The sequence below is a fragment of the Bos indicus genome, chromosome 3, assembly GCF_029378745.1.
Source record: "Bos indicus isolate NIAB-ARS_2022 breed Sahiwal x Tharparkar chromosome 3, NIAB-ARS_B.indTharparkar_mat_pri_1.0, whole genome shotgun sequence".
NCBI classification, from domain to species: Eukaryota; Metazoa; Chordata; class Mammalia; order Artiodactyla; family Bovidae; genus Bos; species Bos indicus.
In genome coordinates, this window is record NC_091762.1 from 1,260,796 (window position 1) to 1,287,912 (window position 27,117).

At 49.4% G+C, this 27,117-nt stretch overlaps 1 protein-coding gene across 9 annotated transcripts in view; it reads left to right on the forward strand.

Moving 5' to 3' along the window:
* Positions 1-27,117, forward strand: part of CD247 (CD247 molecule) — an 83,910-nt gene extending 56,793 nt beyond the window's left edge. Inside the window, exons 1-8 of one of the 9 annotated variants that reach the window (XR_011564799.1) lie at positions 1,354-12,591; positions 20,332-20,435; positions 21,603-21,659; positions 22,225-22,305; positions 22,853-22,898; positions 23,622-23,678; positions 25,218-25,259; positions 25,955-27,117. Coding sequence is in view for 7 of the 9 variants with exons in the window: in XM_070782406.1 (XP_070638507.1) it covers positions 12,450-12,591; positions 20,332-20,435; positions 21,603-21,659; positions 22,225-22,305; positions 22,850-22,885; positions 23,622-23,678; positions 25,218-25,259; positions 25,955-26,020 (585 nt within the window). In the remaining 2 variants the exon portion in view is untranslated. Of the gene's footprint in view, positions 1-1,353; positions 12,592-20,331; positions 20,436-21,602; positions 21,660-22,224; positions 22,306-22,849; positions 22,899-23,621; positions 23,679-25,217; positions 25,260-25,954 lie in introns of those variants that run through there. The other 8 variants (XR_011564798.1, XM_070782411.1, XM_070782406.1 and 5 more) reach the window with 8 other exon arrangements.

Consider the following 27,117-nt stretch of genomic DNA (forward strand, 5'->3'; position numbering starts at 1 on the left):
TTATAAATTAAACTTCTCAAAGGAAGAGAATGTAAAAGCAGTTTTATCATTGCCCAGTGAAAAGACAATTGCTATCAGCTACAATTGATACGCTCTGGAGAAAGTGCATAACCAAACATACAACGTAGTCAGCTACAGGGGATTCTTTTGAAGGCAGTTATAAAAGGAATGTGCCTTATTAGCAGTATCAGGATTTCTGGGGGTGTTTTGTTGTTCTAGGGGTGATGGAATGATAAGGTCATCTCCAGGGTGGTTTTCTTCTTAAGTTAGGAAGCAAAATATTACAAACAAACAAATAGGCGAACAAACCTTTTCTTCTTCACCATTTCTCTGACCATCCCCCTTTAATTTGTAGGACATAGCATTCCTGGAAAAAGAAACTTCTTTAGCTGCAATGAATCACTGGTTTAAACTCAGGCAATAGGGTGACATTCTCCTTAATTTAATAATTTTAGGAAATAAATTGATGCAGATTCAGATCAAATTTCAAGCACTCACTTCAATGGGGTCAATAATTTTAAGTTTAAATGTCTGATGTTCCAAAAAATAATGACTCTTTGAACTTAATGTTCAACAATGATTAGTGCAATTTCAAGATCCCACTGAATTGGAGGCTAAAATGCAGGATCAAGAGAAAAGAGATGCCAAGTTACAATCCTAGATTCTAAATATCCCAGCAGACTATCTCCATGAAAGATCTTTTTTTTTTTTTTTTTGGTGAATAAGTGAATGTGTGCTACCCTCCCTTCCCCCTTCTCCTTACAAAAAAAAAAAAAAAAAAAAAAATGATGACTTTTTCTGGTCTCTGCTTCCAGGGTTTTAGACATGTGAAGTCAGATGGGAGGCAGGGATGAGTAGTACTAATTGGGCGCATCCTGGTGTGCTAATACAAAGGATAGCCGATAGGACTGTGGGTTTCTGAGTTTGCTGTCTGTACCTGGCCTGTCTGGAGATTAAGAAGGATTTGCTGCCCCTGGTCATAGGATACACTGCAGTCTTGACTGCAATTCCCTGGATGATTCCTGAACCAGAGTGGACAGTGTGACTTCTATGCTAACCAGCCCAGAGCAGTTAATGCTCAGTGGTCACACAGGAAAGCCACATACAGATGTGAGGAAGGGTCGCCAGGATGGCCGGGTGACTGTCCATCCTCCAGAAAGTTGGATCAACCCAAAGGAGCGTCCCCAAGTTCTTAGGGCCAGGGCTGCTAGCAGCATGTCAGCCAAGTCTGTGTGAGGTGACAGGGACTGACGCCACCTCAGGAAGGGGCCATCTGGTGACAGACGAGAGGTGGGGTAGAGGTGGGCGACAGAAAACTCAAAGGGGGGAACTGAGGGGAGTGGGGGGAGGAGACCCTTGAGAGAAAACGCAGAGGGAGGAGCCGCACGAGCCTGAAGACAGGCTGACGCGGGAGGGGAGACAGGAGCGAGGCTGGAGGGGCTGCAGCCCCTCAACCAAGGAGGGCCCTTTCCAGGAGTGACAGGCTTGGTCTGGCTTCTCCTTGCTGTCGCACTCTTCTCACAGAGAGAAGCCATGCTGGGGAACAGCCCGGGTGCCTCTTCTCTGTAAATGAGCCTAGAGTGTTCTGTCAAACCTCTCCTGCCAGGGATTGCCTCCAGCCCAAAGGAATACTTAACCACCTTTCCTGCTTTAGACACTTCTGAGACACAGGGCGTGCCCTCTCTCATGGGTTCTTACGTGTGTAGACACAGTCATTCATACCTGCAGACACACCTAGGTCCTGATCCAGGTCGAACCATCTGCCTGTTGGGATACCCAAGGGACATCATTTTTTCTAGCTTCCCGCCCCATGGCTCAGGTTTTGTTCCCTAAACCACACCGGTCCAGCTTCAGGGCCAGACTCAGGGCCTCCCCTGTGAGCTGTGTTTTGAGAGGGATTCCAGGAAAGTTGACCTGTGACCCAAGAGCAACCCCAAGCCCCAGCCTGGTCCTTGTCCTGGGCTGCGAGAGGGGAATGCCAGTCCCTGAATAGCACTGGCGGGCAGTTTCCATCTGCCTCTTGGGCTTGAAGAGAGCCAGGCGGGGAGAGGACAGGTCAGCACTGACGGGTCTGTGATGGCGGCAAGTCCTGTGTGACTTACACCATGTTAAATGTCCCACGGCTTCTACTGCGGGCTTCTACTGCTCTGTGAATTGACTGGAACCAGCCTTTCACTCCAGCGTCCCATCAGCTACCTACCTCCTGTCTACATATGTATGTGAAGAATGCGGAGTAATTTAGCTATTCATTGATCTAAAGCACATCTAAGGAGTGGAGAAGGCTAACAAAAGGCATTAAAAATATATTTTACTATCGTCTCTTATTGGCTCAGATGGTAAAGCATCTGTCTACAATGTGACAGACCTGGGTTCAATCCCTGGGTTGGGAAGATTCCCTGGAGAAGGAAATGGCAACCCACTCCAGTACTCCTGCTTTGAAAATCCCATGGATGGAGGAGCTTGGGGCAGGCTACTATCCATGGGGTCGCAAAGAGTCGGGCACGACTGAGCGACTTCACTTTCACTTTCTTTCTTATTTAAAAACTCTATATTCTTATATAATATACTGTAGATTGGAAAAGGCATAAAAAATACTGAAATCATCTGTAATTTCAAAAACCAGAAGTGAAAGCACTGTGAATACTTTTACGAATTTTCTTCCTGTACTTCTCTATAGTGATATCTGCACCTCTGTGTACATGCTTATGAATCTAGTGTCAGTCGCTCAGTCGTGTCTGATTCTTGCAACCCCAGGCTCCTCTCTCCATGGGATTCTCCATGCAAGATACAGGAGTGGGTAGCCATTTCTCTCTCCAGGGAATTTTCCTGATTCAGGGAATGAACCCTGATCTTCCACATTGCAAGCAGATTCTTTACCATCTGAGTCATTCAGGAAGCCTGCTTATAAATCTAGACTGAGAATTAAATATGAGTGGTCACAGGGTGCTGCAAGTGTCCCGGGCTCTGGTAGAAGACCTCATTGATTTCTGGTTGTCCTGGTGAGACATCCTGAGAACCCAAATTATGGGGTAATTGAGATAGCAAGAGAGGAGGTGACATGCCAGGCTCCCCCCTGTCCCACGTTGCCTCCACCAGAGAAAAGGGAGGGTGGAGGCTGGTTTGGAAGCTGTGGGGTGAATTCCCTCTCATGGGAGACAGCCGTGATCAGAGGTGGCAGGCCGGCAGGCTGACTCTCAGCCCACAATCGCCCACGTCCCCAGCAGCTGCAGGGGCATCAGGCTTTGCAGGGCCTTTGATCCATGAGAATGAAGTACGTCACAGGCGAGTGCTCACGGGGCGTGGGCTCGGCGCACAAGGGTTGCCAAACTGACAAACACACCTCCAGGAAAGCCTTCCAGCTCTGGCTGGGCTTCAGTCAGTCAGCTCCCCGCTCCACCACTCCCCACACAGAGCCTGCATGAAAGGCTTGGGAATGCACCTGCCCTTCCCTCGGGTGACCCTAGCGCCCACCCAGCTCCCAACCTCAGGAACTCAGAAATAACTCTCCCCGAGCTAAGAAGCTGGGCTTTTCTTGCACACTGCTACACACACCCACTCACATTTCTTTTGAACATCTGAGACATAAAGACATAAAATAATCTTATTTCTTCTTGTCAAGCTTTCGGAGATTTAGGACAGAGAGTTGAAAACACAGAATTGAGAGAGGCAGCCCACTCTGGGCTCAGCTTGAGAGCAAGGGTAGGGGTGAATCCAGGCGGAATTTATCATTTATTTCTTCATCACACACTTCGGATCGCTTACTTTGTGCAGGCATTAGCTAGGAACTGCAGAGAAAGAAATATAAAGAAGAATAAAATATATTCTTGTGCAGTTTAATTTTTAAGACAGACCTGTCATCAAATCTTTAATGCTGCTGCTGCTAAGTCGCTTCAGTTGTGTCCAACTCTGTGCGACCCCATAGACGGCAGCCCACCAGGCTCTCCTGTCCCTGGGATTCTCCAGGCAAGAACACTGGAGTGGGTTGCCATTTCCTCCTCCAGTGCATGAAAGTGAAAAGTAAAAGGTCGTGTCTGACTCTTAGTGACCCCATGGACTGTAGCCTACCAGGCTCCTCCGTCCATGGGATTTCCCAGGCAAGAGTACTGGAGTGGGGTGCCATTGCCTTCTCCACAAATCTTTAGTGAATATGTATCAAAAGCTACAATGTCTGATAAGTCAGAAATATTATCATAAACTTATTTTTAAACAAAATGGTAATGACATTTTCAAACAATGTGCTCAATATGATTTACTTCAACCTCCCGACAACTTATCAGGAAATCCTTCTAAGTTTAAAGCAATGAGCGCAGTTGTCAATGTTGAAAAAAAAAGCACAAGAAATATACTACAGAGTGTCCAAAAGGCTTGGAAACACGGAGAAAGTACTGTATTTCTTGTATCTTTTTGAAAAACAAGGTTAACAATTGGATACATTTCTTCAATTTAGAAGTACTTTACCTGAACAGGTATCTGAAAGTTGAAGGAAAACATATTAAATCTATCTTTTTGAAAAATGTAACTAAAATTCTGTTTAACAATAAGTTTAACTCATGATTCCTGATTTTTCCGGCACCCCGTAGAATAGAAACAGGTGACCACTGAAGGGAGATTAGTTCTGCTTGAAGGAAGCACAGTTTTCCCAGGGGAGGTAACATTTGATCTGAATCTGGAAAAGTGAGTAAAAGTTTTCAGCTGGACAGTTTAATGGAAGGATGAGCTGAGTAGTCTTCTTGGAAGCCACTGACTGGTCCTCACAGAAGTCTCGTCCTTTCTGGGTGAGACTCAGCCTGCTCTTTGCTCAGCTGCCAGTAGGATGCCGAGGACGCTGACCCTGGGTGGCAGTCCCACATGGCAGGGCCTGGGGCTGTCCACAGCCTGGAAGCCGTTCATGAAGAAAGGCCTGCCAGTCTCTCTCCTTTGCGGGCTCAGGGGCACTCCATCCTACTTACTCATGCTCCTGCCAGGACATCAGAGAAGGGGGAGGGCACTTTGGAAATCTGACACTTCGTGACATCTGCTCATTAAGAAATCTTGAGTAGTTTTTTCCCTAATGACTAGCTTGAACACGGATCACAGCTGGAGGGAACCATAGTGATTGTTATATGAACAGCCTTATTTTGGAGGCGAAGAAAGCAAGGGTGAAATAGTTTCCCTAAGGTCACCCACCTTAGGTAATGGTGTTAGCCCAGACTCCCATAAAGACAGTCTCTCAGGCTTCTTCCAACCCTAGGTTCTTTGAAACGTAGGGGCAAAATTCATGTGTCTTATGCATCATTGTTGTTGTTCAGTTGCTCAGTTGGGTCCAACTGTTTGCGACGGCATGGACTGCAGCATGCAAGGCTACCCTGTCCTTCACTATCTCCTGGAATTTGCTCAAACTCATGTCCATTGAATTGCTGATGTTATCCAACCATCTCATCCTTATGCATTAATAGTTATCAATCAATCAGCCTCTTAATCATCCAAGCAATTATGGAACGACTGAGTCCTGGTGATGCCTACCACTGGGCTTTCTACATGGTAGAATCAAAAGAAATAGAAGCCAGGCTCTTTCTTTACCCCTGAGTAACATGCATTAGCTGAGTAGAAAAGAATCCTTTAGACACAGTGAGAGTAACAAAGTGCTCTTTGTACTAAAAAAATAATGACTGCAGTGGGAGCTGGTGTGGGCTGCAGCTTTTTGGAAAGGGAGCCTGAGAGGAACAAGGGAGCTGAGAAAGGCATGAAAAGGATTACTAGAGGGAAGGGGAAAGGCAGGATCTGGGTGGAGAGCTATGGGCAGCATTCTGGAAAACTCTTGAGGGCCTGTTTATATACAAGATCACACTTGCTCCTACATTCCCAGGCTCCCCGCTTCAACTCACAGCACTTCTCATCTTCCAGGGTTGGTAGGTGATTTTCGCCCTTTGTCCGTACAGGATAAATCAGTGGCAATATTCAAGGGTGAGACGCCAGCTCCGTTTTGGCTGCCACATTATTTTTCCTTTGAGGATTGTCCTGGTCTGTCCTGGAAAATTGGACTTCTTCTCTCTCATCAACTAATCCTGCAACAGGGATGAAAGCAGGCTTCAAGGTGCCCAGGCTCCCCATCCTATTTCCACACAGCCCTGAGCAAACCAGCAGGGCCCCTAAACTGCTCAGAGGAGCTGTGACTCTGGTGCCCAGAGCAGAGGCCCGCACTAAGAGTGCTGGGCAGTGTGAGCGGCCCACCCCAGCTCCTGGCGCCACCCAGGATGGCATCTCATGCCAGCTGTTCAAAATCTCCCAAGACACAGGTGGATATAAGAGCTACCCAGGCAGGTCCCAGCAGCCAGCAAGCTGGTCCTCAGCAAATGACTGGATGTGGAAAAACTGGAACTAAAAGGATAAAGGGAGAAGGAAATGGCAACCCACTCCAGTATTCTTGCCTAGAGAATCCCATGGACAGAGGAGCCTGGTGGGCTGCTGTCCCTAGGGTCGCACAGAGTCAAGACACGACTGAAGCGACTTAGCCGCAGCAGCAGCAGAAGGATAAAAAGATATTTCAGGACTGTCCTTGTTAGCAGAACTCCAGGCAGCCATGTCAGGGACAGCATGATGTGCATGTAAGATCACACACCGGCACAATGGAATGTGAGGTAACCTGAGATGGGTTTCTCTGATAACAGCAACAGAGTGTGGGGGTACTGGTCCCGGTGGGGTTGCTCTGTGTCTACGACAGAGAGCCCTGGGGTTGCCTTCCTTTAAGGAGCAGCCTGTCCACAAATGCTCAGATGGGGCTGGATGCATTCCTAGATCTTCCAGACCCAATCAACCCAGAAGGCAACAGGGCCTGAAGTGAAGCACAGAAGAGAACACAGGGCATCATGTTACAATGTAGATCCCTGGATCTTCCTTTAGAGACTAATTCAGCCACTCTGGAGTGATTCTGACACAGGCCCCAGACCAAACAGGCAAGCACTGCTGAGAGCTTTGGCTCCGCTGCCAGTCAAGAGGAGTAAAACAACCCCTCTTCACCTAGGAGCTAGCTCAATTATTTTTTCTGTCCTCCGTCAGAATAATACCCTGTCCTGCAACCAGGTTAGCTCATGTGGGAAAAAACCAGGAGAAGCTGACAAGGGCAGCCTCCTGGGGCCCTCCCCTCCCCACATGGCCCCTCACTCCTTGGCTGGGTGGGAGAGAACATACCCCAACAGGGGCAGTCCACCTGTGGATTCCCAGAGCTCCACACAGTGCTGCCCCAGCAGAGGGGCGCGTAAAATCCAGCCCTGGCTGCTTACCCTGTGTCAGGGCTCCAAAGGGAAAGCAGCTATGGAATCTGCCAGCGGCATCTTTTGACATTTGGAGTACCCCTCACTGTGAGAACCGAGAGACCTCTGAGCTTCCTCCTGGATCTCTGAGAAGGGCGGGCAGAGCTTGTAGGCTGGAGGCTCTTCGTGGGGGAGGCTTCTGTCTCCAGAGGGCCTTTCTGTCTTCTGGGCCTTCCGGAAGGCCCCGGCCGGTCCTCAGTGCCTTAGGACTGTGGACACGCGCTCAACGCTCTCGGAGACCAGAGCCAGGTCTCCTGATCTGTGCGTGCTCTCCCCACCTCCTCACCCCGCAGGGCCTGGCGGGTCCCTGCCTCTCAGGGACTGAGAACTGACCCTCGGCCAGTTCTCCCTGGCGACCGGGACACAGCCCCTGCGGCCCCGGCCCCCAGGTCCAGAGCGGATCCAGCTGTCCCCCACCCCCACCCCGAGCGTTCCCAGCCCAGCCGACTTCCCCGCAGAGGCCGGGGGCGGTGCGGTTCAGGGGCAAGGGACCGCAAGTGGGGGCGGGTGCCTGAGAGTGTGTGAGCAGTTCAAGTTCAGAAGGGAGATCTCCGGTGATAACCCAGGCCCTGGATGGCTGAGCTCGACAGGAAACCTCGAGCTAGGAGACAGCTGTGGGCCCAGGGGTGGAGCTGCTGCTCCCAGTAACCGCACGGAGAGGCGTGAGCGCCCAGAGCCCACCCTGGCCTCGGGGGAAAGGACCTTAAGATCCCCTACACACACACACACACACACACACACACACACACACACACACGTGCGCGCGCTTACAGTCCAAAGCTCCTCTTCCTCTGGGGCAGGGCTATTCTTCATGAATTCTGTTGGTAACCTTAGGCTGGGGTCCTGCACACCTGGGCTTTGGGTGTGTGTGGTTGGAGGGAAGAGCCCAGCCTCTGAATGCACTTGGTGGGTTGTGACAGCGGAGGGTAGGGCCCACCCCTGGCACAGCTGGGTGGCCAGGGCCCAGGGGTAAGTGAGCACGACCACCTCAGGAGAAGTTCCAGAAGCCTGCCACTGCTTTTTTCCATCTCCTTTCCAGGAGGGACCCCAAATAGGGGACAGTGAACTTGGCCTCATGAAGGCTCAGGTTTGCCTCTAAAATCGCAGAGAATTTACCCTGCCCCGTAAAGTATGTATAATTTCAAATCAAAATAGCATTTCCTCTGACCAGTCTGGGAGAAGCTAAGCTTGGTAGGCAGACCTCATCCTGCCACTTGCCCCCAACCTACCACCGTGTAGCCAAAGGAGCCTAGCACAGGGCCTATAGCAGCGGACCAAGCATGGCCCCAGGCTCAGGGAGCTCCTTGGCTGGAGGGGCTATCAGTCAAGCAGATAGATATATAGGTTTTTGCTACGGATGGTGTGCAAGCCGGGAAAAGTTAGCCTCAATTGCCTGGAGTCAGTAGGAGCCTTCCCAGAGGGCAGATGAAGGCTTCAAAGATGGCCTCTCTGGCTCCCTTCGGTCTGATGGTCTCCCTGGGGTTATTCTGGTAGCGTAGCTCCTGATGCCTCGAAATCTGCTTGGCTTCTTAGGTGCCTGATTCCCGGGGGCAGTGGCTTGAGTGGAGCGGGGCAGTGGGTCAGAGCTGCTTTCACCTGCTGGCCTGGTGCTTGTGTCAAGGATAGGGCAAAGAGGAACTTGAGTATGAAGGTATCTCTTTTCTGCAGCACTGATAATAATAACAGCAACTATAATTGTGCTGTGGACTTTCCTGGTAGTTTAGAGGGTAAAGTGTCTGCCTGCAATGTGGGAGACCCGGGTTTGATTCCTGGGTCAGGAAGATCCCCTGGAGAAGGAAATGACATTCCACTCCAGTACTCTTGCCTGGAAAATCCCATGGACAGAGGAGCCTGGTAGGCTACAGTCTATGGGGTCGCAAAGAGTTGGACACGACTGAGTGACTTCACTTTCACTTATGACTGTGCTATCCATCAGGAGTAATTGTTTTTATGTTTATGCATAAAGGTATTAAAATTTCCTAAAATACCATTAGAGTGAACGTTTCTGTATATTTGAATTACTTCCAAACCCCAGTAAGTCATCACCAGAAATGTATTGAGCCACAGTCAAGTTCAAGGTGCTTTGCTAGATGGACAAGTCTGTATCCCTCCCTCCACTTTCTGCTTGCCTAGAACTGTGCTGCACAAACATGGACTTATTTAAGGGTTCATGTCATTTGTTTTTGTTGGGTTAATATTATAAATGTAATATATTATCACAAAGTTTCAAAGAACCTAAAAGGGTGCAAAGTAGAAAATAAGTAAGATTTTCCCAAACTCTCCCTCAACTCCTTCCTCTCCAGAGTTACTGTGAATAATGTATTTTGTGTATCCAGCAATCCAAATATATAGGAAGGTAGGTAGGTAGGTAGATAGATAGATATAGATACTTTTTTATTGTGGTAAATTATAAGTCATATAAAGTTACCATTTAACCATTTTTTAAGAGTATGATTCAGTGGTATGAAGTACATTCATAATGTTGTCTACCATCACCACTATCTGTTTCTAGAATTTTTTTTTTACTGTCATAAATTTTTAATTTTTTAAAATTGCAGACTTAACAGTAAAATAATTAACAATACACTATTTTTGGTGGGTAGTTCTATGAGCTGTAAGATTTGGATAGATTCACATAACCATGATCACAAACACGATACAGAGCAATTTCCCTCCCCATCTCCCATATGGATATTAGAGTTTTATATATTCAGGACTCAATCCTCTTTCATACGTGTGATTCAAAAATATTTTCTCCTGGTCAGTGGTTTCTTCTCAAACAAAGAGAGTATACTTAACAAATTGTGTACAAAACTTGTACACCAAAAAGGATAAGCCGTGTTTACAGAAGCTAAAGAGTCCTAAAAGGAGAGATTTATCATAATCACGAATGTTTCCAGAACTTGTTCATCATCCTAAACATAAACCATCCAGATACGTTTTTATGTATAAGTATACATGTGCAGAAGGCAATGGCACCCCACTCCAGTACTTTCGCCTGGAAAACCCCATGGACGGAGGAGCCTGGTGGGCTGCAATCCATGGGGTCACACAGAGTCAGACACAACTGAGCGACTTCACTTTCACTTTTCACTTTCATGCATTGGAGGAGGAAATGGCAATCCACTCCAGTGTTCTTGCCTGGAGAATCCCAGGGACGGGGGAGTCTGGCGGGCTGCCGTCTATGGGGTCGCACAGAGTCAGACACGACTGAAGCGACTTAGCAGTAGCAGCATATATGTGTATCTGGGCTTCCAAGGTGGCTCACTGATAAGAATCTGCTTGCCAATGCAGGAGACGCAGGGGCAGAGGGTTAGATCCCTGGGTCGGGAAGATCCCCTAGAGGTGGAAATGACAACCCCCTCCAGTATTCTTGCCCGGAGAATCCCTTGGACAGAGAAGTCTGGCGGGCCACAGTGCAGGGGTTTGCAAAGAGTCGGACGTGACTGAGTGACTGATCATGCGCACACATATGCAGGCTATGTAATATGCCTTTTCTTGTTCATACATAAATATCGTATACATCATTCCAGAGCTTGCTTTTTAATCTAAGTATCTTGAAGATCTTTCCATAGCAGCACATACAGAACTGTCTGTTGTGTTTGTTTATTTGAACTGCTTTACATAAATATACCGAGATTTATTTATCTGGTTTCCAGCTGGTGGACATTTACATTGTTTGTCTTCTTCTATGTCTTTTTGTTTTGCTCCTGCAGATAATGATGTAATAAATATCAATAAATGTAAAAATGTGCTAATATCTCTGCATACTGTGAGGGTTTATCTGCAGACTAACAGAATAAATGAAAGTCTCAAAGAAATGGCAAAATCCCACCCGGAATTTTTACATGAGGGTTTTGTTCTAGAGCAGATTTCTTTTAAATGGTGCTAATGTTTAAGAGCATACTGTGAGGGCTGTGGGCTATGTGTGAAAGAACAAAGGCCTGGCAAGACCTGGCCTCTCCTCCAGGCTTCCTCCTGGCCCTGCGACATGCACCACGGTACCTCAGGAGTCACTTCACCTCCCTGACCTTCAGACTCTATCTGCAAAGTGGAGCAAGTAAGATCTGTCCAGCTTACAGTTCATGGGGTTGCAAAAGGGTCGGATATGACTTAGCGACTAAACAATAGCAGTAAAACATGTAGATATATATACACATATACACAGATACTGCACTTTCTGTGTGTGTGTATATATATATATATATATACATGTGCATATATAACTTGTTTATAACTGCCTGGCGCAGAGTAAGTGCTGTCCACTAAAATGAGATACTTGTCTGCTGGCCTTGAGGGGCCACTGGGAAGGTGTAATAAATGGAGAGAGCTGAAATGTGGATTCTGCTTACCAAGGGCGGTCACGATCTGTCATTGCTTTCCTCCCAGAGCGCTGATGAGCACGGGCGCCATCTCCCTTGGCTGTCCTCAGCGTCCCGTGCGTCTCTCTTGGTGGGAAGATCTGTTTACTTTCTCGCCTCCCTGCATGACGGTGAAGCCATTTATTTGTGTTTTTGCTTGCTCCTCACTGCCTAGCACCATGCCTGCATCTCCTAATAACAATGGCCTATCGTGGTGTTTTGAGTACCTACTATGTGTCAGGCACTGTGCTAGGTTCTTGCTTACATGCAATATGCTCCTTCCTTACAGTTTCTCAGAAGTCAGAAATTATGCTGGCTGCCTACCTCCAATACACTCACATTCTGAGGTACTGGGAGTTAGGACATATGAATTTTGAGGGTGTTCATTGGAAGGTCTGATGTTGAAGCTGAAGCTCCAATACTTTGGCCACCTGATGAGAAGAGCTGACTCATTTGAAAAGACCCCGATTCTGGGAAAGATTGGGGGCAGGAGGAGAAGGGGACGACAGAGGATGAGATGGTTGGATGGCATCACCAACTCGATGGACATGGGTTTGGGTGGACTCTGGGAGTTGGTGATGGACAGGGAGGCCTGGCGTGCTGCGATTCATGGGGTCGCAAAGAGTCGGACACGACTTAGTGACTGAACTGAACTGAATTCAGCCCTTAACGGAAACAAAGTTGGTCTGACGGTTAAGAATCCACCTGCCAATGCAGGGGACATTTTTTCAATCTCTGGTTCCGGAAGATTTCATGTACCGCAGGACAACTAAGCCCGAGCACCACCACCGCTGAGCCCATGTGCCACATCTGCTGGAGCCTGTGCTCTGCAGCAAGAGAAGCCACTGCAACGAGAAGCCTGCATGCCGCAATTAGCCCCCGCTCACCACCAGAGAAAGCCCACAGAGCGACGGACACCCAGCACAGCCAACAACACAAAAGTAAATACAATTTAAACTAGAGCTGGATTACTGATCAACTATACTCCAATAGAAAAGAAAATTTTTAAAAATTATCTGGTACTAATAAATGATGTACGTCAAGTTGGTTAGGATGTTCCCAAATGGATCAGCCTCTCTAGGCGCTGGCCAGCGTGGGCGCTGGTCTCACATTTCATAGTAGGCCAGCTATAGCTGTTAATCCCGTAGGCCTTTCAGCCCTCTGCCTTCTCAAAGAAAGAAGGCCATTTGTGAAGTTAGGATGTCACCTACTGGATCCTCTGAAAAAGAAGGTCTCCAAAGCCTGGTGAGGATCCTTTCTCCCCATCCCTGAAGACCAGTAAGTCGTCCAACGGTAATACCAACTGGTGGTTAGGACTCTGGACCACATGGTGTCTGGATTATGGATTCAGATAGATCTAGGTTTAACCCTGGCTCTAGACCGCAGGCAAGTTATTAAACATCTCTGAGTCTCAGTTTCCCCAGCTGTAAAGTCATCAAATGGGAAAACTCACACGTGCTTCCTAGCACAAAAGTGGTTATAGCTATCATCCTGTGAGTCTAGCCTAGGTTTTCCCTGCTGCAGTGAAAGTTAGTTGCTCAATGAAAGAGCCACTCCCCGGAGGGGGAGGTCTGGATGCCTGAGGTGCTGCGGTGGACGGGCTGGGCATCACACCCAGCACAGGCACCCCATGACTGCTGCCACTGCCTTCCTGAACACACATGACTTCCTGTTTTCTAAATTCTTAGCCTGCAATGTCATCCCCAGTTGCATCTGAGTCTGGAGGTGCAGCTGGGCAGCAGCCAGACCCTGAGCTCAAGGTTGGAGTGGCAAAAGGAGTTCAGGAGGCTTGGGAGCTGTCTGCTCCTACCTGAACTGTAGGCTAGTAGAATCAATACCATTAGGTCCTACGTACCGAGAGCTCACCAGCCCATCGCACTTACCCCACACACCCTGGGAGGTAGCTATGATTATCCCATATTCATACAGCTAGTTAAACAGCAGAGCCAGGATTCAGACTCAAGTTGTCTGCCTTCAGAGGCTTTGTTCTTGCTGTGATGTTAAAGTGCTTCTTATTAAGGGGGAGACAAGCTGGACATGGGCGGGATTTTACAGTCCCTCTAGATGTGGGAGAATTTGTGTTCTTTGTGCTTTTGGAAGCAGATCTAGGACCAAAGCTAATTTTTAAAAGCTCTGAAAATTTGAGCTCTCCACAAGTAATTGATGGGTGGTGAGCTTTCTGTCACCTGAGATATTCAAGCAGAGGCTGGGGGTATCAGAGAAGAAATTCTTATAAAAGGTGGGAAGCTCTCTAGAAGAGAAAACTCCAGAAGCATCCAGATACAGTGGAGAGACTTTGCATCAGATAAAACTTGGGAACTCTTTAGCTGAGTGATCTTTCTGAGACTCAATTTCCTCGTCTGAATAGAAGTGGCATCATTCCTCCTGTATCATACAGAGTTGTTCTGAGGATTAAACCAGATAACTCAAGGGCTAAGCTGAACATAGTGCACATGTAAGTTAGCTTGTCACCATCTGGTGAAGCCAGGAGTTCTCAGGCTGTCCACCCACTATTGAGCTCCTGCTGTACACCAGGCATTTTCCATATATGCATTGTCTGGTTTTATCCTCATATACACTGAAAGAGGGGTTGCTCCATCTTGAGGTGGGGAAACTGCCCAGGTTTTTTTTGGCATGAAGGAGTGGGGAGCCCTGGTCTACTCCTGCTGCTGCTTGTACCTTCAGAGCCTTTATCATGGTGGAGAAGTTCACCTGAGACCCTGGATCCAGCACGCGCCACCAGACAGGGCACTTCCCCACACACTGGTATCTCATTTCATTTGCATAACTCCCCTGTGAAGTCAGACTTAATAAACCCCTTTTGCAGATAGAGGAATTGAAGCTCAGCGTGGTTAAGAAAGCTGTCCCAAACCACAAAGCTAGTAAGAAGCAGATTCAGAATTTAAATCTTAAGCTTTCTGGCTCTAAGGCTCATGTTCTTTCCTCTTAAGTGGCCTCATATGTGCTAGGTGAGGAGGGGAAATAAGCAAGTGAAATCAAAAGGCATTATCTGTGCTTTCCAGGCCTTGTTGGGGAGGGAGACACAATGTGAAAAGTTCACAAGCTGCTGTGACTAAGTGTCAAAAGACAGCAAACAGTAACAGCTGTGAATTCAGAGCTTAGTGAAAGTTCTATGTCCTGCAGCCAAAGGTGAGGTGCATCTAAGGCAGAGAGGTTAGACGAGTACCTGGAATCGGGGACTCAGTATCCCATCCAGCTCGGCTCTAACCTGCAGGTGTCCTCAGGAAAAGTACTCTACTCCTCTGGTCTCAGTCTATCGATGAGTGAATTGCATCTAGCAATAGCCTCTTGCTCACCTTCTGGGCTCTCATGAGAATCAAACTTGATCAGGTACAGGAAGTCATTTTAAAAGTGCATGTTGGGATTCAAATGGGAAGTATCCTTGCCAATTGGATGCGATGGAGTTTGACAGATGCCCTGCTTCTAAAAAGGATTTGCTGGAGGGGGGAGATGGGCATCAGTGTGTGTCTGTAGATTTGGGCTACAGAAGGACCAGGTTAATAAATCCTGTTCAGTCTGTTTAGGAAAGCTCATAGTCTGCCTGGGAGACAGACAAACAACACAATTCAAATACATCTTGTCCAGAAAAACCAGACTCTAGTGCCTCCAGGCTGCCTTTGGGGACCCAGAATCTTTCTGTTAATGGTCAGTGCCATGAAACTTCCACACTCTGGGCCTTTATGAAGATGACCAAAGGGTGTATAGAGATGGCCGAGCTCACTTTCACTAATAAGACTCATACCATTTTTAGATGAAACATGTGGAGAGACACACCTCTCTGCTGTAGGTGCACCTCACCTTTGGTTGCAGGACACAGAGCTTTTGCCTAGCTCTGAATTCACAGCTCTTACTGTTTGCTGGCTTTTGAAACTTAGTCACAGCAGCTTGTGAACATTTCACATTGTGTCTCCCTCCCCAACAAGGCCTGGTTCGCCTGGAGCCTCCTCTGGACCTCTGGAGGTCCCACGGGGCCTGTTCCAGGCATCCGATCATGCAGGAGCCTACAAATAGGCAAAGAGTTTATCTGGAATCTTTATTTTGTTGTCATTGTTGGTTGGGGTCTTGAGTACTGCAGTTCAGGAGACGCAGATTCAGGTAACCCTGAAAGAGTGTTCCAAGGAAGAGAAAGCATCTGGGGTTTATGAAGACAAAAAGCCACGAAGCTGTTAAGAGTTGCCTGCTGAGAACTGTGGTTGGCTCTAACATGAGGTGGAAAATATTTGTCCTTAAGGAATCACAAGTTGTTTTGGAGTGTGGGTTCCATAAGTAGATAGATCGTCATGAGTTATTTTAAGGTAAGGGTCTAGTAAGTATCTTGAATTTCTGGCAGGTATTCTGGGTGACATCACTGGGTCAAAAGATCAGATTCCACACAGGCTGAGATGTTCACAAGTCATGCTTTCTTAATGGTTTCCTGGCTCAGTTTTAGAGAGCTCTTTTAGCAAAGCTCATGCAATTTTTATTTTCATTTCACGCGTGCTACCTGGCAGGAAGACTCCAGTTTATCATGCTGTGGCCCACTTCTCCAGTGCCTACCGGATGGACGACAAAGGGAGGCTGGGCAACACCTAGAATCCAGGCTCCCAGTTCAGGCTGACCCTGAGCATCTGGACCCGCACCAAGTTTGTGATGAGGGTTGGAGTGAGCCTGCGGGCAGGCAATCTCATGGTGGTGAACAACCGCAGGTCACAGACTGGGTCCCCCTTGCTCCCTGTGTTCTAATCCCGGATCCACTGCAGGAAGTACTTGAAGGTTCAGGGTCAGCTCTTCTGAAGCTCCAGGCTTCCTTTTTGCCAGGTTGTGTTTTGCCCTGGAGCAACTGGAATGACCTAAATAACTGCTCTGTCTCAGCCTGACCACTTTGGGTGAGGCCTGATTCTGGAGCGCCTATAGGGTAACAGCAGCCTAGCAGCACTCAGACGGGTCCTAGCCCAGCTGGGCTTCTGTCCCCTGCTTGTCATGTGTCCATCCAGAAGTGGGGGTCCAGAGAGGCTGGCCCTGTGCCCTGGGACCTGGATACAGTGGATTGGGGTTGGGGAACTGGGAAGAATCCTCCTGACTTCCCAGATTTGCTGAGTCTGCCTTGTGCAGGGGATCAGAGTGGTTTGCGGAGGCCCAGATTGGAGGGGAAAGGATCACGGGGTCAGATTCTACCCCCAGCTTTCACTTTGCAGCTCAGCTGGGAGCATTGCTCTTTTGCTCTGCAAATAGGGTGAGATTCTTTTTCACCAGGTCACTATCATGTCTTGGCCTGTGCTAAGAGGATACTGGGTTCTAGGAGGTTCTGTCTTCATTTTCCTCAGCACCACTTTTCTGATATGAAGGTAGCACCTTCTGAATGGGAAATCACATGACTGCTCAGAATGCATCCTCCCATCAAGTGCTCTTTGGTTTAATTGGTGTCGCCTCAACATGCTCTGGTTACCTGTGCAGTTGTGAACACCCAGAAGTTAGGCAGATCAGCGTCCCTAATCCTATCTGGTTTAAAAGTTATTGACATGATTTGACCCTTTCTCCCTCAAATAAATATATTGGTGGTGATTTAGGAAAAAACAAATCATGGTGATAACAATAGCTGATATATGGAGCACTTATTATTAATACATGCCAGGCATTAATTATTTTATTGAGATAATTAAGCCTCACCATTACCTAATGAGACAGTTAATATTATTATCCTGTGTTATGGATGAGGAAACTGAGGCTTAGAGAAGTTCAATAATACACTGTTGAGAAGTACACAAAAATTGCAGTGCACATAAAAGACTGAGGCTTTGCTTTTGTTTTTTGTCTCTTTTTGGCAGTGAAATTTATACTTGTGGTAGGGCATAGCTGTATTGCTGAGAAAGGCTGTGCCTGAGGGACACTGCAGCTCTGAATCTCGGCTCTGCTGTGCGCTGGCCCATGCTCACGCCTAGTCCCTACCCCAGACAATTAAATGAGAACCTGGGGTCAGAGTGGACCCCAGGCTGATTCTAACATGCAACCGGGATTGAGAATGAGAACCCTTAATCAGTATCTGGGTACTTGTGTAAATTCTGGGGTTCTCTTGGGTGCTGTGGATCTGGGGCAGAGGATGGGAAGCGTGAAATAACACAGGTTCTCCTGTTGTTTAGGAAAACAGCCACCAAATAACCCCACTGAATACCTCTCTTAGGGACTGAATGTGGTGGGGACAGAAACAAGATGCTCAGGGAAGGAGGAAAACGGGTCTCTCCCTTGGGGATGGGGAGGCAGGGAAGGAGCCAGAACCTAGGACTGTCTATGGCTCCTGTCTTTGAGTTGTCAACTTGGAAAGCTGCCTGCTGTTCAAGGGAAGCCCCTCCAACCTGGGTGTGGCCTCAAGAGCTAAGACATAAGCCCTAAAAGAGCAGGGACTCAGAAGACCCTACTCAAATGCTAGACATGTTATCCTTATGGAGGAAATTTACAAAAACACCTACCAGTACATTCTCTCATTTGAGTCTCACCACACCCTTAAGGTAGACAGGATGACCCACCATTTTACAGATGGAGAAACTGAGGCCCAGAGAGGTGAGGTGACTTGCCCAAAAACACATAGGTACTTAGTGGCAGAGGAAGGGCTATTGATAGAACCCACCTGATACCCAATCCAGGGTTCTTTCTATTTCAATATCCCCTGACATCAAGCAGATGCCCAATAAACATTTAATTAACCACACAACTGAATTAGGCCCTGGGTCCCTTCAAGGAACTTTCTGGATTATCACTGCCTTTCTCAGTCCCATTCTCCTAGCATGGTCACAGTTGGACTTGGCGGAGGGAAGTTTTCTACCCCGGGGTGTGTGCGGCGATTAATATCCTTTTTTTGACCAAACTACACACAGCACATTTGTCTTTGGTCATAAAATCATGCTGCTGATCAAAAAGAAAGAAAAAAAAGAAATGTGGTCCTATTACTTATCTCTGGGGAGGGGCCAAATCCTCTCCCCCACTGCACTGGCTCTGCACAACACCAAGAAATATTTCTCCTTATTTGTTCTAAATTTACTGTCCAGTAATTTTTCTGTTCTCATTTTATGTGACAGGCAACTAAGCGATTTTCTCCCAACCCTTTTTCTGAATCTCAACCACCCAAATAAATCTCCGCTGACACCCCTCCAGTCCTAAAAGGAAAAACAAATTACCCCAGCTAGGGTGGAGTGGCCACCAAACGTGGCCTTTGCTGGGGGCTGGCTTGTCTCCTTACAGGCCTTCAGTGTGTGTGGTGTGTGTGTGTGATCAGTCCTGTCTGAATCTGTGTGACCCCATGGACTGCAGCTGGCCAGGTTCCTCTGTCCATGGGATTTTCCAGGCAAGAACACTGGAGTGGCCTTCAGATCCCCTACTTCAGACTTGACTCAGACAGACAAAACGGTTTCTGAGCAAGGACTATGGGACGTTTACAAAGAAATCAGTGCCTGGGTGGGGGTGGAGCGTCCCGAGTTAGGGAAGGAGTCAAAGGGTTGAGAACAGAAGGATTCAAGAGGGCTGGGGGTGGGGACTAGGGTGCAGCCCTGACTCACCTGCTCCCAGGGCTTGTGGCAGAAGCCAAAACGTTGCTCCTGCAAGAGGGAGGGCAGGGCTGGGCCCAGGAGGTCGGGGACGGAGGGGGGGAGGAGGGGGGATATGCCACCTGGGCTCTCCTGGCCTGCCTCTTACTTGCTGAATGCTCCTGGCTAAATCCGAAGTTCTCCCTGCCTGTGTGCACCTGGCGCTGTTGGGAGGGACTGACAAGTTATTACATCAAATGGGTGTTTAGCACGAAGTAAACACTAAAGAAATGTTATAGTTTTCACCCTGGGCAACAGAAGAGGCAGCTGAAATAGGGTAAATAACTTGCCCCAAATCACAGAACTAATGAGGAGGAGGCCTTCAAGTCCATGTTATCCGCTCCCTTACGGGGAGCCTGGTGGGCTGCCGTCTGTGGGGTCGCACAGAGTCTGACACGACTGAAGCGACTTAGCGGCAGCAGCAGCAGCAGCAGTCCCGAGGTAGTCCTGCAGGCGTCCATTAGAGGGCGCCCTCGGCCCGGGAGAGATTGCGGCCGCGGGACTGCGGCTTCCGTGATACCAGGCAGGGGGTGGAGTTAGACGCCTACTACACTCCGTTTTACACTTGAGTTGCTGCATACATATCTGGCAGAAGAACAGTCTAGGCTAAATCCGTGTCTCCTCTCTCACAGTGCAGTGAGCTTTCAAAAAATGCTTTTCTTGTTTAACCAGAATGTTTACTGTACCTCCTTCCCCGACCCCATTGTACTTTAGTTTGCGTGGTACATACTGTGAGGGGCCCCTTGGCAATTTGGGGTGGCTTCCAGATTACGAGATTCACACGGGCTCGCACCTATCTGGGCTCCCATGCTGGGAGGCAACAGCACAGGGTGTTTTCCTGCACGATATGCACAATGGACAATTTCCCCTCCCCCACTTAGTTTTTGCCTCCTTCCTGTCTTCCAGGCTTTGTGGCCCTGCCAGGTGCCAGGTCCACTGCTGGGGCAGGCTAGGTTTCCCCGGAGGTTGGTCCAAGGTGGGAGAGAGGTTGTGGTCAAATGGGGTCAAATCATCATGATTTCCTTGACCTGTCATGGTACTTGCCTCGAGCAAGCAGACATGTTCCTTCACCTGGACCTGGCTAATCAATTTCATCTCTTGACACAGCGGCACAGAGCTTCGGCCTGCTCGATCCTAAACTCTGCTACCTGTTGGATGGGATCCTCTTCATCTACGGCGTTATTGTCACTGCCCTGTTTCTGAGAGCAAAGGTTGGTGCCCCTGGCCTCTGCGGGGAGGGCATGGACTCCCCAACTCGGTGGATGTTCAGAGGGCCTTGGTCTTAGAAAGTCTCAAGCATGAGTGGTTGGTATCCACGGGTAAAGCAGAGACCAACCAAGTGTGCACACTGGGTGGGCTGGAGAGGTGGGGGGTGATGTTTTGCTTAGCCGGACAAGAGTGGGAGGCTGAGTGTACAATTGATTGTACGCTGGTGCTGGAGTTTTAGTGAGGAGTCATACAGATGTGTGAACATTTAGGCGTCTCAAGGGAGAGGTTCTGCTAGGAAAGGGGGTTATGCTTCAGTGAAGAGCAGGGAGGTGGGGGCCTGCAGCCTCTTTCCAGACCCTGCTGTCCAACTGCAGACCCAGGCTTGGCCAGCCTTTTCTCTTCAAACCCGTTTTTCATCCGTACGTGGGAAGGTTAACCCAGAGCATCGGTTTTCACCTAGGGCCCTGCAGGTCCTGCAGTACTTGGAGGCGCTGGGGCTGGGGCTGGGGGTGGCCGTGGCGTGGGCAAAGGGAGAGGAAACCTCGGTCGTTAGGACTTTTGTGCCTTAACCTATATATATATATATTTGGATTTTGGACTTTAGCAAAACATTTTATTATAAGAAACAGTGTCTTACTTTCTTAAGTTTGAGAAACGCTGCCCTAGATCATCTGCCAGGTGGTTCCCAATGTTCTGAATCTGCAAGAGCCTGCAGTTTCAGCTGAGGGGCATGAACTGGAAACAGAGCGAGGCCAGGTGCCTGGGCCAGGCCCTCAGAACACAGTGCCACACGGACACAGTGTACCCGGATGCCGGGGTCAAGATGGAGGTGGGACCTCTCAACTAGTCCTCCGACTCCCTGGGAGGAAGCGGCCGGGAGAAAAGCCCAAAACGCAGTGGGCGCGGCCCGGGAGGCCGGCGCTTCTGCGCATGCGCGAGGGCCCGGGCCGGGGAGCGGAAACCCGGGTGGGTGCTGGGGCACCTGCGGTGACTGCGCTTGACCCCTGCGAGGAGGAAAGACAGTTGGGCTCAGAAATGAAGCTTTCACGCCCCGGGGTCCCGCAGGGGCCCAGCCCCAGCAGACAGGGCGCACGCCGTTTGCAGTGGAGAAGCGGAGCGAGGCTGCTCGCGCAGAAAGTAAAGCGCTTTCTCTCTTCTTCCCCATCCAGTTCAGCAGGAGTGCCAACGCCCCCGCCTACCAGCAGGGCCAGAACCCGGTCTACAACGTAAGTCCGCCTCTCCCGGAGAGCCTAGCCTAGAAGTGCACGCCTCTCCTGGGGCGTGGGGGAAACAGCGGCCAGGGGCTCGGCTGTGGGCCTGGTCCGCGGCTATCAGCTTTGCAGGGTTAAAAACCTCTCTGGGACTCAGTTTCCTAACTCGTAAAACGGGGATAGTCACCTTGCCTGCTTCGTGGAGGTGCTGGGAGGATGCCGCTCCCTGGCGGTGTGCTGCGCGACAAGCGCCCACTTAGGTCAGTGCCTGCTCCAAGCGAGCCCCCGCCCGGCAGCAGTTTCACGGACCAGAGGGATGGGGGGTGGAGAAGGAAAGTGCAGATCTTCCCTGCGGTGGAGAAGCGATTTCACTCCCTCCGTGCAATGGGACTTTGATCGAATAGATCATGCATGCCTCCCCCAGCCCCCCTCCCAGTAATATGTTCTCTGAGAGGCTTTCTGAGATGATTGTGTGCTCCCTGCTGCTTTGTGAGCTATCACTCGTAAAGAACTCCCTGGCCTACCTGCCCCATCCTCCTGAGCTTTCCTTTCTCATCTGACTCATTTCTGCCTCTTCTAGGAGCTGAATGTCGGCCGAAGAGAGGAGTATGCGGTCCTGGATAGGAGAGGGGGCTTCGACCCTGAGAAGGGGGGGAAACCGGTAGGGCCTTTTTGTGTTTGCATGTGTGTGTGTGAGTGCGAGTGTGTGTGCGGGCTCAGCCAGGCAGTTGCAAGAGGGCTCCTTGGGGCCAGCGCGCTCTTCACAATGCTGGACCTTGAGGTGCGAGGCCTGGCCAGGCGGACCGTTGGCCACCACCCCGTCCTCCGCCGCCGCCCGGGGCTCCTTTCTGCCTCACACGGGCCTTCACAGCATGAATGTGGCAACGCTAATACCAGACTCTCAGCAGCTCTGCCTTTTCAGCTGTAGACTCCACACCCTGTGGGAAAGGGAGCAGCTGGAGGAGGCCCGAGGTGGGGTCGTAAGAGCAGAGCTCAGCTTGGGTGTGAGAGCACATCTGTATGCATCAGGGAGCAGGAGGCCATGAAGGCCCCGGGGCGGCTAAGCTGACTGTAGGAGCGCGGGGAGGACGCGGGCAGAGGAGGCGCCCACAGCTGTGTGGAAGGGGCAGAGGGAGTGTGTCTCAGCTCTCCTGGCCTGGATTCCTGTTTCTCCCTTGCTAACTTCTTCCCCTTCTCTCTCCCAGCAGAGGAAGAAGAACCCCAACGAAGTCGTGTATAATGTGAGTAGAGGAGGTGGCATATTTTTCTTTGGAAATTTGGGGGGTAGGGCTGGAGAAGGGCTCTAGACAAAGGTTTGGCTCCTCGCTCTGCGGTCTTTGCCTGACTTGACTCTCACTTCCCCGGGCCGAATGACGCCTCACCGGCTTGCTGGCTGCAGTGGCTGCTTGTAGGAAGCCCCCTCGGCCTGCCTTCCCTCTTGGCCCCTGTGCCTGCTGCTGGAGTTCCCGTATCAGCCTGGTGGGACCTAGCAGGGACAGTGAGGTCAAGCTGGGCAAGCCCCTGGGAGGGACTCCTGTTCCTAGGAGCCAGAGTAGTCCCGAAGTTTCGCCTCTTGTTGAAAACCTCACCATCCTGGGTGTTGATCAGTGTGTGGGGGACCACTGCAGGGGGTAACCTACTGTAAAGAGAGCTACTTCTTCCTATGGTGTTGGCTATGTAAAGAGACAACTAATCTTGGGGCCTTCGCGTGAGCTCTTGCATTGTCCAACATGTGTGTCCTTTGGCTAGGATTCCACGTCTTATCTCAGGCTCTAAGCTGAGCTCAGCTCAATGCAAAGGGCTGGCAGCTCAGAGGTTTCCAAAGGGCTGGGGAAGAGGGTGGGGTTGGAGCTGATTGTTGGAGCCTTGAATATAGAACCCCGCCCAACTTGGGAATCTAGAGGTTTCCTTTTGCAGGGGAGTCCACAGCTTTCTATGTTGGTTGGTAAAACCAGTGTCTCGTGTCCTCTTCTTCAGGAGCTAAGAAAAGACAAGATGGCGGAGGCCTACAGTGAGATCGGCATGAAGAGTGACGTGAGTGTTGTGCTCTCTTGGTTCCCCAGGCTTGGGAGGTGTGGGGGGTGTTCCCAGAGCCCATCCCTTCCTCCTGGCACCTGCAAAAGCCCATGGGATGGCCACCAGAGGCAAAGGCTAATCCAGCTGTGTCATCTCTTGATAGTATGTAAGGTACTCAGACGGGACTGATGCTCTTTAGGATTAAAAATCAAGTTAAATTCTAAATGGCCTATGCTTTTCAAAAAAGGGTAAAATCTGTCAGCATAGTCAAGTGATTAATGTGTATCAAAGTATGTTTAGCACTTGGGATGGTGGGGCCCTTGTTCATAAACGATTAAGAATTTCCAGATGGTGAGCGCAGAGCACTGACCCTTCTAAGTTTGATCCCTCTGTAACTGCATATGTAGCATGCCTACGAAGCTGGCCTGGCTTGTGCTTTACCAGGCAGATGGTCTCATTTAACGCCCACAATAACCTGATGAGACATGTGTGCCCTTCCAGGCACAAGAGGTTCAGTAACTTACCCAGGGTCACGTCGCTGGTGATGGGGAGCCAGAATTTGAACAGACTCTACAGCTGGAGCTTGTACCCATGACATAGTTGAGTATAAATGACTAGATGAGAATTTTTAAAAAATTTATTTCATTGACATATAGTTGATTTAGTGTTGTGTTAAAGTGATTTGGTGATTATATACATCCTTTTTCATATTCTTTTCCATTACGGTTTATCACCAGGATACTGAATATATTTCCCTGTACTATATAGTGGGATCTTATAATTTATCCATTTTATCAATAATAGTTTGCATCTGCTAATCCCACACTCCCAGTCTATTCTTCCCCCTACCCTCTTGGCAACCATAAGTCTGCTCTATAAGTCTGTGAGTCTGTTTTGAAAATAAATTCATTTGTATAATCTTTTTAGATTCCATATGTAAGTAATATCATATGGTTTTTGTCTTTGTCTGGCTTAGTTTGATAATCTCTGGGTCCATCCATTTGCTGCAAACGGCATTATATATACAGTAATATTCTGTCATATATATGTACCACATCTTCTTTATCCATTCATCTTTTGATGAACATTTAGGTTGCTCCCCTGTTTGGCCTGTTGTAAATATTGCCGCAGTGAACACTGGGGTGCATGTATCCTTTTGAATTGTAGTTTTCCAAGATCATATGGTAATCCTACTTCTAGTTTTTTGAGGAACCTCCATAGTGATTTTGTTAGTTAGCCAAGAATTTTGAGAGCTGCAGGGAGGCCTGATTATTCTAAGCAGTGGGCACTGTGGCCAGCATCCATGCAGCCCAGATCCAAGAATATGATGAGGTTCTGCGCCAGGCAGAGCAAACCTGGGCCTCACAGAGCCTGGCTTCACCTTACTCTGCGGAGGCCAAGGTCTAACCAGTGACCTGAGGGCCTTTCTCTCCCTGGGCAGGGCTGCTGGCCAGGAGATGGTCAGCTCTGTCTGGGGCCCTCCAAGTTGGACCCTTGAGCAGGAAGGCTGCTGCCAACTGTCTGACTTTTTAGCCTTTTCTTGTCTCATTCCCACAGAACCAGCGGCGAAGAGGCAAGGGGCATGATGGTCTTTACCAGGTAAGTGCAGCTGGTGGTGCCTCTGGTCTACACTGCCGGTCCTGCTTCCCAGGATGGCATCATCTAACCAGGACCATGGTCAGGCTCCCTTGTGTTTCTTGTTGGCAGTGCCAGCCCTTCAACAGCTGAACTTGGCAAGCCAAGGGCACCTATTCAGGCCTGTAGTGACTACTCTGCCAGTCAGTCCCTGAGGCAGGGTTGGGATTCAGCCTTTCAAGCACATCACTTGACTCTAAGGAAGAGGCAGTGGGAGCCCTGGGGGAACAGGGCAGGGCAGACAAGTGGCAGTCGCCCAGAGGCTGTGTGGTCTTGAGTTAAGGACACCGAACAAGCCATTTCCTGCCTCTTTCTCCACTGCTCTGGGCCCTTGCAGAAGCCTTGCTCTGCCTCATCCTCACACCTAATAGGGTGGGTGAGAAGACTGAAGTAAACAAATCAAGAAAAATAACTTTAAATAGAAAGTGTTGTTGTAGTCGGGCGCTTAGTTTTTGCAAATCAGTGTGAACTGTGCACACTGAGCACAGCTAGCTTTCTCTAAACACGGAGCCCCCAGCTGTGGCAGCGGGGCAGCTCTTGGGCTGCCGAGCTGGCGGGGGGCGCAGGCCAGGTTGCAGCAGACGCCTGCTGGCCTCCGGCCGGCCCACGCGCACACAGGGCTTCTGACCTCCTCCTCTTTTCTCATTTGTTTTTCCCAGGGACTCAGCACAGCCACCAAGGACACCTATGACGCCCTCCACATGCAAGCCTTGCCCCCTCGCTAACAGCTCCTGGAGTTTCAGCACTCACAGGCCAGACCTGTAGACGCCCAGATTGTTAAAGATACAGGATAAAGCATTTACAACCTAGTTCACTCACATTTCTCCACCACCCACGTATTTCTCTTTATGAATGGGATGCTTCAAGTTGGTCATACATTTGGTCATACCCAGTTCCAAACTCACACAGAATTTTGTCCTTGGACGCCGTGAGAGTGTGCATCCCCATGCGCTTCCTGAAGAGTCCACTGTGAACGCGGCATGTTCTGAGGTTTTCTGGTTTCCTGGGGACTGGGCAGGCCCTACTCCCTGCAGCTCCAGGCTCTTACCTGGGAGTCGGGCCTCCTCCTTCTCAAACACAACTGAATTCAGGGTGTTTTGTAAAGTCCCCAGAGAAACCACAAATGTTAGTGCGTGTCCTAACAGCCTGTACTGTTCTGTCCGTTTTTGAGTAGCTTTGCTCCTGCTGTAAATTTGGCTTCAGTTGTTACCCTACCCCCTAATTTCAAGGTAACTGGTGATTGGGCCCAGAAGCGGGCAGAGGGGAAGGTGGGGTAGGTAGCGGTTGGTACTGGTAGGTCAGGGAAGGGAGCAGGGGAGCCAGAAGCCTGGGGAGGGGCATGAAGGAGCCCTCCTGCAATCAAGTGTACATTCCCCATGGTAGAACTTGTATGCCAGGGCCTCTTTTGGGACCGAGAGATGAGTAAGCCTAGCCTTGCCCTCGAGCAGCCCATACTCTCACAGGGAAGCGAGCTGTGAAGAGTCTGGGATGGAAGAACATAGCAGTGTCATTGCAGATGGTGAACGAGGTGAGCCGGCAGCGAGAGAAGCAAGACTACATTCTTTGCAGCCACTTGCTCACCTCATGGAATGAGACAAACCCATCATGGGGAAGGCCTTGAAGGACGACTTGGTATAGCTTGAACCTAGAAAGATCCCAAAGGACAGTGGCATCACAAAAAGAGCCTCAGCTGACTTGTTGGAACAGGGCTGTGTAATACAAGGGCACATGGCCATGGATGGAAACCCACTCTGCTCGGTCTTAATTTATACTGGTTTGCTAGAGCCTTACTCTTTTGCATAATAAATACCTTTAGTGAAAA